Source organism: Anolis carolinensis, chromosome 3 (genome assembly GCF_035594765.1).
Source record: "Anolis carolinensis isolate JA03-04 chromosome 3, rAnoCar3.1.pri, whole genome shotgun sequence".
NCBI classification, from domain to species: domain Eukaryota; kingdom Metazoa; phylum Chordata; class Lepidosauria; order Squamata; family Dactyloidae; genus Anolis; species Anolis carolinensis.
In genome coordinates, this window is record NC_085843.1 from 23199391 (window position 1) to 23218031 (window position 18641).

Below are 18641 nucleotides of genomic sequence, written 5' to 3' on the forward strand. Positions count from 1 at the left end.
CTTCTCCATTTACCTGGTCTTGAAATAGTGGAATACTGTCCAACATATTCTGGAAGCCTAGCGGCAAGACTTTTTATGACTTTCATATACTTCCCATTTACTTATTTTTCTGTCTTCTACACAGAATGTAAAGGAAATTGATTTATGTTGCAAATATTCTAACCAAATCAAGATATTAGTTGATATGAGAAGATAGAGAAATAATGTGGGCACACCTTGCTTTTGAAATATCCATGAAGATAACGAACATGAAGGAATAAGAAGCATAACTGGTGATTGTCAGGACGGAAAATGGAACTGATTCGATAAAGCTTCACAAAAGAATCTTGATATTGGTCAAATCTTACATCCCTTTCCTGAAGCACTTGATCTGGAAATGGATGCTGTTATTTGCTTGGCATTGTGTCACAACTGGCATTTTACAGTATTTCACTCAAATATGATTTCTTCTGCTTTCAGGTTGCACCCATAGCCTTCCTTTTTATTGTGTACTTTCAAGTCCTTTCTGTCTTAAAAGACATCCTAAGAGAAGCCTATTGCAAAGTTTTCTTGGGCAAGAGTTGGCTTGAGGGAGTTTGTCTTTGCTTTCTTCTGTCCAGGGACACTCAGTGGGTTTCAAAGGCTGAAGAATTCAAACTCTTGTCTCCAGAGTCATAGACCAAAGCTTAAATACAACTTTATTATGGTTCTTCTGAAATGGCAAAAGGAGATACTTCCTTTCCTGATTTATGACCTCAGATATAGGCTAATTTTCCCGGCGTACACTGGTACCTCTCCCCTTTTGCCACGGTGCCTATTACATGATGTACATCTATTTCCAGTGGGGCTCCATCACAAAAAAGGGAGAAGCAACACGGGAGGCTTCCCATGTTACATTTGCAACAATGGGGGCAAGCCAAATGGCAGGCACTTCCCCATAGGATGTGATTAAAGTTGTTGGGCAATGCGGGATGTGGGTGGCGGGTTCTCCATGCCCCCCATCAAGACCCATGGGTTTGTCACAATGCGTGGTGAATCCTGATGTTAATGTGATAAGGTCAAATAGTAATAGTAAATGTGTAATTATTTGGACAAACTATAGCAATACATTACATTTCATTTACCCAGCACTAAATTTTTAATGAACAAACAGAGCAAGGCTATATAGCCAGCTGAACATATTCTAGGGACCTTTTTGCCATAGGCTGCTCAAGCTGAATAGATTGCCACAATTAAAAAAAAGTGATTGGAAGTCCACTCCTGGTTTTTCAACTAGTTGTAAAGAATGAGAAAATATTTGGCCTTTTACAATTTTGTTGTGCAAGAAGTTCAAAAATTGAGTGCAGAAGGAAAGACAAATTCAGAATTCTTGTGTCTTGAGAATAAAATAAGTAAACATTTACATTCCTAGCAGAGGGATCCTGTGAACTATTTAATAGGTGAATAGTTGGTCCTGTAGGCCTTTGAAAGGGATTTCAGGGGAAGTGGGGAGTACAATAAAACACTACCTGCTCCTTTATAGATGTTTATTGCCATACTGGGAGGTTTCACTCCTATGTAAGGGGATATAGAGATGCAATCTAAAAAAGATAATGTTTGAGTATCCCCCTCCATATTTTTCATTTTTGTATCCTTGGGATGATGCTTTTGCTTCAAAGGTTCTAGGTTTCTCCCTTTATATCCACTGTCATTCCTAACAGTATATTAGACCTTTAAAAACAACTCTTGATAATAGGTTAAAACCCTGAAATATGGTTTTATTATAAGAATAGTGAGAAAACCTCAGATACAAGTCATACATGGCAATCTGATACTTTCACATTAACACGTTGGCATTGGTGGACACAACAATGTACTGATTACTTAAGTTAAAATCAGAATTTGCAACTTGAAATAAAATAGTTAGTCTACATTACTGGTACAGTTGGATTTTCCTGATTTGTAACATGAAATTTTAAAAACCTGAGAGAAAGGTTTCCAAAAGCACAGGTAGGGAGTGAGGACTGATGCCAATCTGGATGCCTAACTGTTCAATCATATGTATGTATACTGAGAGGAGAGTCCTATTTTCACTAGATCTCTACTCCCAAATGGTTATGTGTACTACTGCTAATGTAACTGGAAGAAAAATATGGTGCTGTGGTCACACCACAGTAAAAACTGAATGGAGGTCAGGCAAAAAAAGGAATACATACAGCACCCACAAGGTCCATCACTAGCTCCGTTTTCAACCTGGTATCTTCCTGTGTACATCAGAGCCTGAGTATGTGAAATAATTCAACTGGAAAAACTACATTATCAAAGGCCAACTCAGTGCAAGCTGTGACAGAGCCACTAATGGCCACAGTATTTTTAAGGACAACATTGTCCATTTCTGGGAAGAATGCCAGCCTATTCATAGGCAAGCCTGGGATATGCCAACAAGGCTCACTTCAACTATTTTGGTTTCAAACACTAAAGAATAACATGGACTCAATCTTTTCATGAAAACACCTCATTCCTCATCTAGAAATACTACATCATTTTGTCATCTACATATTTCCCAGCTAGATGTGGATTTCCTTCTGCCAGAGTACACAATCTTGCAAATTTACTGCACCTTGCAAATTACAAAACTGTTTCCTTCTTGGTCAAAGTTTTTCTTTGGCCGCAAACTTGCAGCCTAGAACTCCACATCCTCTGAAAGCATTTATGAGCTCAGTTTTAATATGCTCAAAGACTATAGTCTTGGGAAAATGTCCAAAATGTAGCATTCATGGCTTTATGTCCATTCCCCAGAAAAAGCTCACAGAACAAATATTTTCTAATAAGGCTAAGGAAGACATTACGTGAAACTTTCTAAAGTGAAATGAGAGATTTATTAATACAAGTAATTAAGTAAGAGCATCACACAAGAATGGTGGAAATGCTCTCCACAATGTTAAATAGCATTTTTCGTGTACAGAGCTGTGAAAGAGCTGAAAATTCCACAGCAAAATGTCATTCCTATAGGATTCTTGAAAAGAAACTGAACAGCTGACCTGATCCATAACATCTCAATAGTTAGTGGAGCTGAGGAAGAAATAGCCCTTTTCTATTGTAGAAGAAAACCAGATACTTAAGGACTCTATATGAGAAAAATGGGACCCTCCCTCCAAAATATACAAAACAGAGAAGATATTATTTTGTCCTATCGAAACCTGGTTAGTGTGCAAAACACATTTCTAATTGTCCTGAGGCAAAAGCTACTACCATGTTTTTTTTATCTAACATAGTAACAGGAGATAAGATCACATCATAAAGATGACATGGATTTACTTAAGGATGTTTTAAAAGAAGCAACATACCAAATGGAATGATTAGTTTTTCATCCAGCCATGAACACTGCCATTTTTAAACTAAATTTAATTTTTTCACATGTCACAAAGTTGATTTGAGAACTTCTATATATGGCTAATCCTGTGTATGGTCATATTTAAGACATATGAAAGTAGCGTGTTGGTTTTTTAGTGTGTTGTAAGACTTATTATTTGATGATGCTAAAGTAACAAAATAAATCAATTGTTAAGCACCTCCTCTTTTCATATCTGCCCTGATTCTTAATGCTTTTAGCAACATTTCCACCAATTCATGTTTTTGCTATATGGCAACAGATCATGTAAAAGTAGTATGACTCCTCTTTAGTTCCAGGATGACATGCAGGGACCTGGAATTGGGGCATTTAAAAAAAACAAAAACAACAGCTCCTCAAATGTGGAGAGGAAGTGGGGGATAATACTCAAATGTTCTCAGTCTAGGACACATTACAAACACTAAAATTACTTCCCTTTTAATATTTAGGCCACTTTTTAAAGTTCAAGAGTAGACAATTTTTATATTCTACCAGAAAATAAAACATTGATTGGGAAGTGTAGCAAAATTAATATTAAGGCCAAGCCTCCACCTGAAGCTGCAAACTATGGCACAAATGATGGTAGGTATTAATAGAATACCAGCCAAGGCTTAATGTTAATCAGTCTTCGTAAATACAATCATTCCATTAAAACTACAATTCCGGATTCATATACTACTACAATTCTAATACAACTCTATCATTCAGCCATTCAGATGTGGTACTTCTGATGCGCTCCACAATGTTTTGGTTTTTGTGTCTAGGTACCACCATCATATTCAAGGGATATCCTTCACTTTTAAGACTTTTACAAATCTGAATTTTTATTATTCTGAAATGATAGAAACTTAAGACAAAATCCGCAAATTTTCTGTCTTAGAAGAGATGTGGTTCAATGCCCATTTGATGTGTAACAACACTTCCTTTAAAAATAAAAGGAAAAAAATTATCGAAGTTCATAACGATGTAAATGCAACCCTTGATTTTAACTCAGTTTTTGTAAGCGTAGGCATCACAAGATCAAGTAGTTTCTTCAGAGCTGCTCTTGCTATGATGCTTGACGAACCTTTTGCCATTCCACAAATTCATCAAGAAGAACAGGCCCTGAAAATGGAAGAATGCCAGTTACAAAATGCACTTTAAGCTTCTTGGCAACAGCAAGGCTCAAATCATGTTAACATTGAATTTTCTCTCACTAATTTGAAACTCAATTCCACAACACTGCGGGTGTTTTCTAAAACCATTTAAAGAGAGAATATATATATTTTGAAGCAAATGAAAAATGTCGCCACCATGTTTGAGAAGAATGAAGGATAAAAATTTAAGGAAATTTGGGTGACACCACATTTAATCTTACTTTCCAAAAATATGAGGTTTTGAAAAATAAACCTGAGAGTTTGTTCCTGGCAAGCAATTTTTGTTTATTCTGCTGATGATAAAATACTCAAATGTATTTTCGAGGAAGAAGGGAAGAAAATTAACCGTCTTTGGAAAGAAGCAGATCAGGAAAACTTCCACTTTTCAAATCTCAGTGCTTCTGGAACAACACCCTGCTCTGAACTGTAGCTTGTCTGTACATTTTTGCTAGTCCCTTGGGGCCATATACAGTTGGTCCTCCACATTATTGGGTTTAACTTTTGCAGATGTTATAATTCACATATTTGATTAATATGTGTTATCTGGGAATCTTAAGGTCATCCAGCATGACTACATAGTTAATTTTTGCCCAGTCGACCACCTAAAGATTCCTAGAGTATATTTCTCTAGGCATTTGTGGCAGATGTTGACCACAAAGGACATAGAGATTCCTGGAAAGGTATTCTCTCAGGTTGAAACACTGGTTTTTTTTAAATTCATTTTTTCATCTTTTGCTGGAGTTATGTTTATTAAAGCTCAGGCATAAAAAAGCTAAAGTTTACTAAAGAGGTTAAAATAGTTGAGGGGGATGGTTAAGCTTGGAGTATGAGTAAGACCAAGCAGTAGGGCCCCTTCATAAAGCTCTTGCTCATGAAGAGACATGACAAGAGCAGTTCCCCAGGGATCTGACTGATATTGTTTAAAATCATTATACAAATGACTTAGGCAATAAAATAATAGGTATGCTTATCCAATTTGAAAATGACACCAAATTGAGAAGAGGAGGTAACTAATTCCCTCGAAACAGGAACAGAATTTGAAGTCACATTGTCAGATTGGGTCAAAAATAACAACATTAATTTCAACAGCAATAAATGTAAGTTACAACACCCAAGCAGCAAAAATAAATAAATAAATAAAGGAGTCTTTTTCAGGAGAGAAAGGCAGATTATTATTATTAGGATGGGTGACACCTGACCTGGAAACAGTACACTCGAAGAGACAAAAAAACCAATGTAATTTTGTGTTGGTTAGACCTTTCCTGAAATACAGTTCAAGAAGGAGCTCAACAAGCTGGAATGTATCCAGAAAAGAGCAACCAAGATGATCAAGGGTCTAGAAACCAAGCACTATAAGGAATAACTTAAGAAGCTGATTATGCTTAGCTTGGAGAAGAGGAGACTGAAAAGGGATATAATAGCAATTTTTTTAATACAGGAAGGGATCTTATATAGAAAATGAAGCCAGTTGGTTTTCTATGTTTGCCGAGACTCAAATTAAATTCAAATTAAAAGAGGTTCCACCTAAACAGTCAGAAGAACTTTTTTATTGCAACCACGGAATAGATTATCTTAAAGGATAGGGGACTCGTCTTCTCTGGAGATATTTAAATAGCAGATGGGTGGGCATATTTCTGAGGTGCTATAGTTGGAAATTTTTGCATGACAATGGTTTGCACTAGATGGTCCATGTGCTTCTTTTCAACTCTATGATTCTGTGTGTTCTCCTATATTTCACATCAATATCTTACACTCTGCATTCCTATAAAAACTTTAATATTATCTATATAAAAATTGAAAAACAATGAAGCCATAAAAGTCAAAAGATAGATTAAAAAAGTTAGGACAGTAGTAGTAAAATATAAAAACTGAAGTTAGGACTAATAGGATGAAGACCAATATGGCTATGAGTAAAGATTAGGGATGGCAATATCCTCAGTGTCTTAGTCTCAAGATGTCAGGCCTCTGAATGTGTTGTGACTGCGCCTTCGGGGATTATGGATGATGGTGGTGGGATTAGAAGAGGAAGGAAAAACCCTCGCGAGGAAGGCTCATTGGAGGAGTTGCGCAGGAAACGGATTAGAGAGCTCAATGGGGAATCTTCTGAGAAAGATTCAGATGGGGAGTTTGGGGAAGAAATGGATGCTGGTGAACAGGTGGTGGCTGGGGAAGTGGGCACTGAATGGGCACAGCCACCGGAGATGTCTGGGGAATTGGGGCCTATGGATACTACTGAACCTGGGGTATCTTCAGGAGCAGATCCCACTTGGGCTGCTTGGAGAAGGGAGGATGGTTCTTTAAGTGTGCATGGGGTTGAGTATGGGCAGGATGATTGGAACTCCGACGAGCAATTAGGCATGCCTGATCCACGAGCTCTAGCTGTGTGGAGTTCTGATTATGAGTAAGATCTGGGACACCTGTTGTTTGGGTGTGAGTGTTTGGACACCCAAGAGGAAGGGGAATAAATTGGGAATGTTTGGTCACTTCACTTTGCGTGTGGCAAGGTGTTGCTGAAGCGCCATTGGGATTTCTGTTCGTTCAAGAAGACTGGACTGGGACTTTGCTTTTGATGTAAGTTATCTGGGATTGCTCTGCAACGGAGGGCTGGAACTGTGTGGGTTTCCCTGGACTGCACTCTGATTACTATTTCTAGCTGCTGTTACCATCGTTGCCTTGGCTCTTTGTGCCATTTCGTGGACCTGGTTTTGATGACTGCATCCTTTTGGACCCTGGACTGTAACTCGATCTTGCTTCTGCCTTCGCCCTTTGATGGATGACTACTCACGGCTCTTGACCACTGGCTTGCCCTCCTGACCCTGCTGCTGTCTCCTGCCCTGACCCTGGATCACCCTGACGACGCCTCTTTGCCTTTCCTTTGGAGCTCCTGGCATTATCTGCATCGTAGAAGCAGTTTGCTGCAGTTCTAGTTTATTTATTCTCAGACCAGTTTGGTGATTCTTTTGAGAACTGCCCCTTTAATTCCACAGAGCCGACTAGCTGCAACAATAAGGGTTTGGACCCAAAGTGCCTTTTGCACCGGCTCTAAGTTTGTTTTTCCTTGGCTTTATTTTCCTGTTCCGGATTTAAGCTACTAATTGTAGCTCTTGGAAGGTTTTTGGAAGGTTCCAAGTCCTTGTTTGTTTTGTCTATTTTTATAAGCCAAAGTCAATTTGTTTTTGAAGCTGAATTTAAGCACCTTTTTAGTTTTATCTAAATACTTGCGTGGATAATCCGTTTGGCTTGCTAAAACATACTTTTGATATATATTTTTGTTTGGACTGCTTTTTAAACACTGATAGTTAAGTGTTTAAAGCTATCTTCTGTGTTTATGTTTACTTTTTGGCCTATCTCCTGAATAAACTCTGTTTTGTTTGTTAATTGGCGTCTGACTCTTGACAGAATGTCAACAAAACAAGCATGGAACTGGCTTGGTACGTGACAGGCAAAGAGTTTTCACATCAAGTATAGTATGAGCAATCTGCCTGCTTTGGAAGGAAAATTAAGCACTGTACCACCAACAATGGAAAAGCAGTACAGTATAAGCATATCAAAATCAGTAATGACTCATTACATTTGTTCTTAAAGCAAACAATTCTGCTGCATTTTCAGATGTACCATTCTCTCCATATTCTGACAAAAGAAAACTATTTCCACCATGCCTCTTAATATAGGCTAAGAATATATGTACATATACTGAAGAGCTAGTAAAACTGTACAGAATTTTTTGACAAAAGGTCTGTCTGGATTGACTTTTCAATTTTAGTGTATGAACCTATTTTGGTACTAGATGAATACAAAATGGTTTTTAAATGTACTGGATTTCTTTTTCAAATATGTTTCTCACCCATGGCCCTTATCTATTCCTCTCTTTTGTTATTTTTGCACTGATTTAACTAGTCTAGTTTTTAAAGGATTGTAAGCTATTTACCTGAAAACCAAAATTCATCCAATGCATACATTCAAATATAACAAAACTGAGTTATACTCACATGCCCCATCTTCATCGTAGTTGCTAAGATCTGCATGGACAGTTCTGCTGAATTCTAACACATTGTACCACTGATCTTTGTTAATTACTCTGTATTTTGACTGCTACAGAACAATAAGAGATTGGGTCTCAGCCAACAAAATGTAGTATAAGAGAATAATCACACAAAGAATCATGCATTTTCTTCTTCTTCATACAGGCAAGACATTATTGTAGTTTATGAAATATCTGAGGAAGCAGTTTTAGTATAGCTCTAAATAAGACAGCTTGACTGCTAAAAAAGGAGATTTTTGGAAAATGTAACAAGCGGAACCATTGCATGGGGCATAAAGGCAGGCATGAAAATATAGGGAAAGGCAGCTGGTAGCATATAACATTAGTAGTAAATAAGAATAAAAAAGATACCATTTCTTTTAGCAGAATAATATGGTTTATACATGAGTATATTTCCTTTCCAGGCTCTAAAAGGAAATAGTTGAATAGAGAAGCGTGCTAGTTTCCTAAAGGGAAAGAATGATTTATCCTAGGAGCAGAGGTGAGCAAAGCAGAAAGCATTCCATGGCATTTACCATATATACTCATATATAGTCAATCTCGTGTATAAGTCAAGAGCAGGTTTTGGTGTCAAAACCATGGATTTTCATGAGACTCATGGATAGGTCAAGGGTCATTCTGCGGAGAAGGGAAAGCACCACAGATGCCTTGGAGCCAGTCGTCCCTGGTCACTGGTCACAATTTTCCCACCCAGGCATTCAAAAAGGCCAGAAGGTAGATTACGGTGGAGACAGTAGAGGTTCAGTACTAATTTTTGGTTAATTTTATGAATTATGTTGAGATTATTTTATTTCTTATTTATGACTTGAATTTTGTTTGTTTTAGGCACTGAATGCTTGCCATTTTTGTTACTCACTGGAAACTGCCCTGAGTCCCCTTGGGAAGAGAGGGCGGGATATAAATAATGTGTTGTTATATTCTTTTAGGTTCTCCCAGAATAGATTAAGCTCTCATCTTTCACCATTCTACTCAGACAAAAGAATTTCCTTTTCTGATAAGAGTTAAATACAATATTTACATTGACCCATTTTAAAGGTCATTTTTTGACTATTTTCCTAGACTTATACATGAATATATACAGCAGCTCTACAATCATGCAATTCTAATGTCTCTTCAATCTAAAGCACTTACAACCATTTATATATATCTTTTGTTTCTAAAGAATACAGGGGAGTAGAATGTATGCAAAGCTACCTGTTTCTTTTCAAATTATATATTAGTAAAGAAGGAAATTTGTGGGGAGTGCTTTGATTGTGTTTTCCTGCATGGCAGGACTGGATGACCCTTATGGTTTCTTCCAACTCTATGACTCTATGAAATAAAAGCTCATCCTAATGACATTAAAATACTGTCACTCTTCTCTGTGCTTTTTGGACAGTATTCCAAGGCAGGTACACAGCACTCAAGTCTAAAAATAACCAGTTACTCAACTAGTTATCCTAAGAGAAGTTTCTTTCAAGTGAGGATGCAAGAGATAACTGGAAGCTAGTCAGTACATTTCTTCTTAAAGGGCAGGGCAAACAATGTGAGGTGATCTCATAGTTTCTGTAGACTTATATATATTATCGATTAAATATCCAGCACATTTAATTTTTTGAAATTTAGATATGCATACCTCCAAGTATTGGTAAAATACTGAAAACAATGGCCACGTTCTTCCAAGTAGAAGTGCTAACATAGATTTTGCAGTGTCAATATCAAGACTTCTCTGGTCTTTATCCTAAATTGATTAAAGAAACCATAACTCAAAACACAAATGATAGTAGGGACCTCAATTCATATTGTTCTGAATAGGGGATATGCACTTACCCTTGCAAAATCAAATGCATATCTGTAGATATTCTTAAACGTTGAAATGTCATTCAGCTGTGACCGCAAAAAATCAAATTTACTCTGCAGTTTTTCTGTACAGTCACATCTTAAATAAAGAAATAAAAAGAAAGTTATATGTTAAATTCATAATTCGGATTAGGTAGGCACAAATGCTTCCTACATTCAATGGTAAGACAATCAAGGTTCAAAGCATTTCAAAGCTCTCAACAGATGGTGATGGCCTAAAGCATTCTCGTACATAGCTATTCTATTATCTTCTTTTACAACCTGCAGTCTTCCAAATGCTTTTTTGGTGCAACTTCTATTATCATTCAGAATTGGCCAAGTTACCTGAGACCAAGGAAGCTGTCATTAAAAACATTTGGAGGGCAAGAGTCTGGGGAAGGATACTATGATGGAAAAAGTGCACCCATGCTAAACGTGAGCTAGTACAGAGTGATGGATAAACATTAAGTGGTGTCAGGGTCAGTGTGGAGGCAGGAGTGTAAATCTTTGAATATTTCATGCCTACAAACAAAGATATTAATTTCTGTAGTGGTTTTTTTCCACTGAAGAAGAAATAAACCCTAAACAGAGTTTTGGCCTGGATGTTACTTTGCACAGAAATACATTCAGAGTTTTTGCTTCAATATCATGGTGGTTTGATTTTTGGTAAACCCACATTTTTGAAAGTAAAGTGGATTTTTTGTGTATGTGAAAAATACTTTTTCCAGAAATCTGTGTTTTTGTGCTTTTTATGTAAAATAAAAAGCCCATCATGGAAATATCACCCCATAACATGTATTTCTGCATGAAAAATCATTTTTGAACAAAAGCATCCATTTTACTCAAAAACATGTTTCAAAGAATGTGGATTTTGCACAACATTTATTATTTTCACACACAAAAATCCCATGTATATTTCTGTGCAAAATCAATTTCTTAAATACTCTGAGGTGCATTAACACCAGGCAAAGACTGCAAAATTCTTGCCTCTGTGTTATTCTTCCTGATCAGGTTTTCTGGATTTCAGGGATCCCATTTTCAGCTGAGAAATTAGTAAGGGTAATGATTCTTTCCATTTGTACTTACAGAAATGATGACTGAAATAAAAAATAAAGCAAGAAAAATAGTGGACAACCTGCTCCGAATAACACAGTAAGGTCTCCCCATGAGCCAGGAATTTGTTGTTAATACCCTCTTTTCCCAACTCAGGGTAATTTATCATTTTTATAAGAAACATAGCTAAAATCACTGCATAGAAGAGTTAAAAATGTAATCACAACTACTTAGAAAATTTTAAAACCTGTTAAAAGCAAACTATTAAAACCAAAATGAAAATCCAGCACAATATCCTGCCAAAACGAACAAACAAACAAGTACTGCAGAAAAAGAGCAAGCTGGGTGCCACTCTATCCACTCTCTTGGAAACAAGTTTCAGAGCCTGGAAGCAGCCACTGAGAAGGCCTTCGTGCATATTCCCATCAGATGTACCATTGAGAGTCATGGAATAGAGAGAACGATCTCCCTAAGAGATCTCAAAACACAGGCAAAATCATAAAGGAAAATATGGCCCATTAAATAACTTTGAGTTGAGCTGCAGAGAGTCCAGAAACTTATCAGTAACTAATCAATCTATGTGCTAATTTTAGTGAGTTCCAGTTAACAACCTGGCTGAGGCTCTTTAGATCAGCTGTTTCCAAACTGCAAGGGTAACTAAGGGCGCTAAGAAATATGCCATTCTGGCCAAAATCTGATATCTCAAGGAATGTGTACAATTGATTCACAAGCCGTAAGTGTACAAATGTACTCCTGGTCACCGCTGAGAGGTCAATTTCCAAGCTGAGAACCTGGTAGGCATCTACGATATATTGGGGAGGGCCTTCTCTCGGTCCGAGCACCCATTCAAACATACTTGGTGGGAACAGAGGATCATTTTCGGTGGCTGCTTCCAGGCTGTGGAACTTGCTCCCAAGAGAAACCAGAATGGCCTCATCCCTGCTGGCTTTCCGCAAGCAGGTCAAGACCTTCCTCTGCCAAAAGGCTTTTGGGGAAGGGTAAGGGGAGGCTCTAATGAGGGTGGGTGGGGTTGAGGGATATATGAGTTTTAAATGCCATTTTAATGTATTTGATGTATTTTAATTCTGTTTTTACCAAATTGTTATTATTTGTTTTTTAACTTTTGTATTGCTCTTTTTAAACTGTTTAGTGTGGATAGATGTCAGCCACCTTGAGTCCCCATGGGGAGAAAGGTGGGATATAAATAAAGATAATAAGAATAAGTTTAGGGGTAACCCCCCCCCCCCCAAGCTGAGGACCTGCATCTTCAGGGGAGTATATGGCTAACAAAGCCACCCATGAACATATTTACTTCCCCTATAGGGTGCATACTTAACAGTTTGTTGTAGAACCAACCACCTATTTATTACAAGCCACTTCCCAATATGCAAATACTAGGGCAGAATCCATAAATCAAAAGTATTAAAACAAAGCTATAACCACATGTCTTGGATAGCCTAAAAAACACAGAAGACTTCACAGTATTGAGTTGCTATGATCAAAAGCTCATGCCCTAGATATTACCTGCCCAACCACCCAACCATAACATATTGTTAACAGAATCCATCTTCTGTGATTTTGGAAGCAAAGCAAAATTGGACATGATAGGTAACTGATTGGGAAACCTTCAAGGCATTATTCACTCTCCAGGGAATAGGAAAGTATCCTCCCTGAAACCTTTGGCAGCCATTACCAGTTAAGAACTGATAATATCGGACTAGATCAGATTCAGTATTCCTATGTTGCTAAATCTATGGCTCTGGGGAAAGCTCTGAAGAACACACATTTATTTTATTTGCATCTTCAATTTTCTTACCAAATCCTCAGAATGGCAAACAACTTGCAAAAGCAAACAACCAAATCAGCCCTGCATATAAAAACGATTAAAATTATGTATATGAGGACATTAATAGAAAAAAATGCATTATAAGGAAATAATTGTGCAATAAAATAAATGCAGCACTGGCCTATTTGTCAATAGACTAGAATAGCTTTATTGTTGTACTATTGAACAACAACATTAAAAGCCTTCCCTAGCACACATCACAAACACAACACAATAACCTGAACAAATATGTGCTAGTACCTAAATGACAACACCAGGTGGTAGACCTCCACCAGGGGTGAGATTCATGGTTGAGGTGCCACCACCAAGAAAGCACAGGCACAACTCTCCAGTCAAGTTTAGTTTGAACCAAGGAAGGACATTTTTCAAGGATTTACTGAGCACTGTGAAGAACTTTTAATTGGGCCTCATATTTGACTGGGAAGGAGTTTGGGTGTTTTGAAACTCAGAAAATATAATCATGTGTTACTAGTCCTGTCCACAGACAGACAGTGCATCAGTGCATCAGAAACCATCTCTAGAATGTTTTCAAAGAAGCCTTCGTGGAATGCATTGTAATAATCCAATCTGGAAGTTATCAGAACATACACTAATGTCTCCAGATTATCCAGGCTCATAAATGACTATAAATGCTAAAAAAGCCACAGGTAACCATATAGCAATCTTTTTTTTCAAATCACCAGGGGTACCTGTGGCAGCTTTTAATCCAAGAATACTTTTACACCACATATCTGCAGTGTCAAGGGGGGCATTATCCAATGCTGAACAGCATAACATTTCAAAGAATTGGCCCCCATCTAGCTCCCCATTGATAATGGGCATGGGTTCACTAAAAAAAGTGACTTAAGACTGTTTTAGGATTGAGCAGCACTTTGAATTATATCTGAAAAATGTCTGGCAGCCAATGCACATTAAAAAGTGGTGAAATATGTTCCTGTAATTTGGCTCAGTGGATTAGTAGTTATACTGTATACTGAATTATATTTCTGACTAGTCTTCAAAGCCAATCTCACAAATGGTGTATTGTAGTGCTCCAGCCAATACTCTACAAAGGATGAGTCAAACCTGGACATGCTGATGAAGGCCACTGTATGCTGCAGGTGTCCCCTTAAGCCTCCAGTAACAACCAGAATCCCTAATTCTATTAATCTGATTAATTAAAGAGAGTGCTATAACTAGCTAGAAAAGAATGGCCACAGTTTTCCTGAGTAGAGAAACTTCTTATCAACAGGACCTCTCTTGCAATGTGATATTCTTTTACTTTCTATGTTATTTTCCTTCCCAAACTAAAACTAAGACTTGTTGTGGTTGTTTTAATATGTTTTATTTGATTTATGTTGTTTGGTTGCTTTGATTTTGATTGCATTTTATGGCATTGAATTTTTGTGGCTGTTTGTTGTGAACCGCTCTGAGTCCCCATGGGGAGATAAGGTAGAACAGAAATAAAGTTTAATTATTATTTATTATAAGACAAATTATAGAATTAAAACAAAACATATCACGAACATACAGAAGAGTATGTGATGAAACTGCCTACACCACTAAAATCGGAAGATTATGTGAAACGAATGGCTTACAACACAGAAACCATTAAAACCTTTCCTCGAAATTAAACAAAGACTTTGTCAGCCACGTGAAGGACAACAAGAGGAATAATCAAGGATGCATCTACATAGTAGGCATAATGCAGTTTTACACCACTCTATCTCATTGCTATAGAATCATGGGAGTTGTAGTTTGGTGAGGGATCAGCATTCTTTGGCAAAGAAGGTTAAAATCCTTGAAAAATGACAACTACCATGATTCCATTGCATTGGGCCATGGGAGTTAAAGTTGTGACAAACTGCATTAATTCTACAGTGTAGAGCAGAGGTGTCAAACTTGTAGTCCTCCAGGTGTTTTGCCCTCCAACTCCCAGAAGCAGTAGATAGCTTGTCCAATGTTAAGGAATTCTGGGAGCTGAAGTCCAAAACACATGGAGGGCCACAAGTTTAACACCATGGAAGAAAATTAAAAACATCACTCCTGTGATGTCTGAAGCCAGTTCCAGAAACATGTGGCAATAGTGATAGGAAAGAACTCAGTTATCACTATTACATTGCATTTCCCCCCAAACACTGTGATCTAAGTTGAGAAGAGAACCTGTTTCCCAATTCTAAATGTGGCGTTTACATTCCAAAGAGGCTGCAATACAAAGTTTCCCTACACCCTAGGCAAATTTGGCAAGCTGTTAGTAAATGACAAATATGAAAGGACATGGTGCTCTCTGCAACATTTTGCAAGCAATATATATTTCTTCATTCAAGGCTAAAGTTATGACATGTCGTGGTAAACTAGCATTAAATGAAGTTGCATGCACATAGTCCCCTTTTGATTTTAGAACTGGGGCTGGTTTCAAGTAGAAACACCGAGCGGGGAAGTAAAGATTTATTTAAGAATTTGCTTTCTTGATCACCTCAGAACTGTTTCAGGAATGCACAAAAGGAGAAGGATATATACAACATATATTCTGACACACAGTGAAACCATACAGTCCATTATCAGACCATTTTGAAATAACCTTCATGCAACTGTTATTTTCAACAGTTTACTAATTGAAAGAATAACATTTCAGACACATGCAAATATTTTAAATATAAATTCTTACTGTAATGAGGTCATCCCCTTTAACCATTCTTCCTTTGTAAAGAATCCCATGCTTTCAGCCTCCAGTTTCCAGGCTAAAACTAGCATAATAATCTGTACAAGAAAACCAAAGCAAAATATGCAACAATTACAAGAGTTAATACCATTTGCCCATCAATGATTTTTGAATGACAATTAAAATTTACAATAATTCTAAATACAGATACCATTTTAAATTAGCAGAATTTCTGCTTTAACTTTAGGATTATGAATAAGGTTTGGATAAGACGTATGTCTGAGATGAAGATACCAAATGCAGAAGCATTTGGACAGTCTCCAAATCAGAAGTGCCTTGGATACAAAGCAAAATAAGCAGTTTCCAAGGCTTCAGATACAAAATGGTGAACACTCTTTGTCCTAATTTGAGATATTGTATTTGTGAACTTCATAGTCACCTGACATGTAATTAACAGAAGGTGGGAGAAGGATCGGAGGAAGTATGTGAAGGTTTACTATCTAATATTTCCACTTTCCAATCAGGGAATAATTTTCTTAAGAGTTCTAAAATCTATCCAACTTTCAGCGTATTTTCTTCTTTGTAGGGTGCGACAGATAACCACAGTTTAATTTCCCAACTTTAAACCACTTGCTGGGTGGCTGACACCAAAGTCTTGACCCAGTCCACCTTTGTCTCTTGGACAGCTCCATAAACATTGGGTAAGTTAAGTTTAAAAAGAGGTTTCTCGTGAACAATCCTTGCCCTTTGCACCAACTCCACTTCTTTTAATTTTCATGCATAGAAAGCACCATTTAAACAAAGGGGACTGTAAAGACACACTAATAAGGTGAGCTTCTCAGTTAATATGAAATGAAGAGTAAAATGGACCTCCAATCCCATATGTGCAAGAGAAATGAAATCTAGCTCAGAAGATTTTACAGCAGTGAATATGGCAGGTTTTTGATCAAGATTAGTTTTCACTTGAATCAGATTGTGGTATACTGCTCATCACCTGCCCCTAAGATAGGTATATAAGTTCTCATCTACCCTAAAAATGGATTAAGGCCAGCCTCGCCCTGACTAATGTTTCCCGCCCCTTGATCGAAGGCTGTCACTGCAAGTGTTTTTTAACTGAAATTGCTGTGTTTTATCTATGATGCATTTTTGTTATATTTTATTGTATGTTGTTTTGTATTTGTATTTGTACACTTTGGAAACCGCCCTGAGTCCCTTTGGGGAGATAGAGCAGTATATAAAGTTTATTATTAATTATTATTATTATTATTATTATTATTATTATATTATGCATGCAAGTGTAGATTTTTGAGGGACACTATAACCAGATTCACTTATCTAGGAATAAACCTGCACTGAGCTTAATGGGATTTTGAACATTTGTAGGAAAACTTATTTAGAAGTACCTTGACATTCTAAGTTCCCAGAGAGATCACAGAGAAAATAAGGACATCTCTTCTAAAAATACTTCATCCCTCATAAACAGGTGGCTCAAACTCCTCTGCCTCTACTTGCCTGAAATATGATAAACTTCATTTCCTGAGGCAACTATCGTTACTAAAAATTTCATTAAATTAAGCAGAAAAAATTGCTGTTGTGTTTAGATTTTTCCACTGCAGGCAAATGACTTCGGAAAAGACAAGTAAGTGTTCATTTCAGATAAAAGGAAAGGGAACATACATGGAAAATAGATATTATGAAAATAATCTGAAAATCTAATCTTACTTATTTTCAGAAAATAGTGTAGTCACTTTTACTAACCGAACTTACATTTTCAGGTTCGACTCCAATGTCTTCACAGAATTTCTCCATTCCCTCAGGTCCAACTATTTCATCCTCACCTTCAAAACAAAGAAAGCAGGTTAAGGTATCATACCTAAAAATCACACTTTTCTCACCAATGACCAGACCACATATTTGGCCTTGAAATATGCACTGAAAACAACAACAACAACAACAACAACAACAACGATAACAACTACTACTACTACTTTATTTTTGTACCCCACCTCCATCTCCCCGAAGGGACTCGGGGCGGCTAACATGGGGCCAAGCCCAAGCAATTACAATAAAACAAAATAAAATACATACAAGACCCACAACAGCTTCCAGTAAAATGCTTTCATAGTGAAACAAAACAATAACAATAACATAATAAAACATAGTATAAAAACAGTACAAAAATTTAAACAATGGAGAGCTGGGCCAAAGTGTGAGGAGTGAAACCGATATGTGAGGTAGGTAGATAAAGTGCTGCATTTAGTGGGAAACTTGGGTGGTATAAACAATGAGGTTATTCTCAACTGAGGGATGAGATAAGGTGCATCAGAAAAACATTTGACACTGAAAAGGGACATGACATGGGAATTGGGTATTCATTTTTCAAAAGCACATTGGAAAAGCCAAGTTTTTAAACTTTTCCTAAAGCTGCCAGATTGGATGCTTGCCTAATCTCCTATATATACAAATACAAAGAAGATGGAATGACTAAAGGAGGAATGTTACAGTCAGGAAGTTTACTTTTCTGGTGGTTTACTGCAAAAGCAACAGTGATAGAAAAAGAAAATCTCAATGTTGTTATGAATAGTTATATCAGATACATTTCGATAGATGTTAACTTCCAAATAATCACAAAAGAACAGCAGATAGTTAGAAACAGTACTAATGTTCCAACCAAGGAGGCAATGAGGCAATGAATTCTCCCACCTGGAGAATTATACACTTTATTACACAAAAAAGAGGGAAACTGAGTGCAAGGA

General features: G+C 37.1%; 1 protein-coding gene across 2 annotated transcripts in view; it reads right to left on the reverse strand.

Annotated features, from left to right (window-relative positions):
- Positions 1-1715: 1715 nt before the first annotated feature.
- The window catches only part of dcun1d5 (defective in cullin neddylation 1 domain containing 5), a 28277-nt gene continuing 11351 nt past the window's right edge, over positions 1716-18641 (reverse strand). The window contains exons 3-8 of one of the 2 annotated variants that reach the window (XM_003219332.4): positions 17653-17723; positions 15892-15983; positions 10337-10445; positions 10143-10247; positions 8475-8577; positions 1716-4453 (exon numbers count right to left, since the gene is read on the reverse strand). In XM_003219332.4, coding sequence (XP_003219380.1) covers positions 4398-4453; positions 8475-8577; positions 10143-10247; positions 10337-10445; positions 15892-15983; positions 17653-17723 — 536 coding nt within the window. In that variant the 3' untranslated portion in view covers positions 1716-4397. The remainder of the gene's footprint in view (positions 4454-8474; positions 8578-10142; positions 10248-10336; positions 10446-15891; positions 15984-17652; positions 17724-18641) is intronic. The other variant, XM_008108045.3, reaches the window with a different exon arrangement.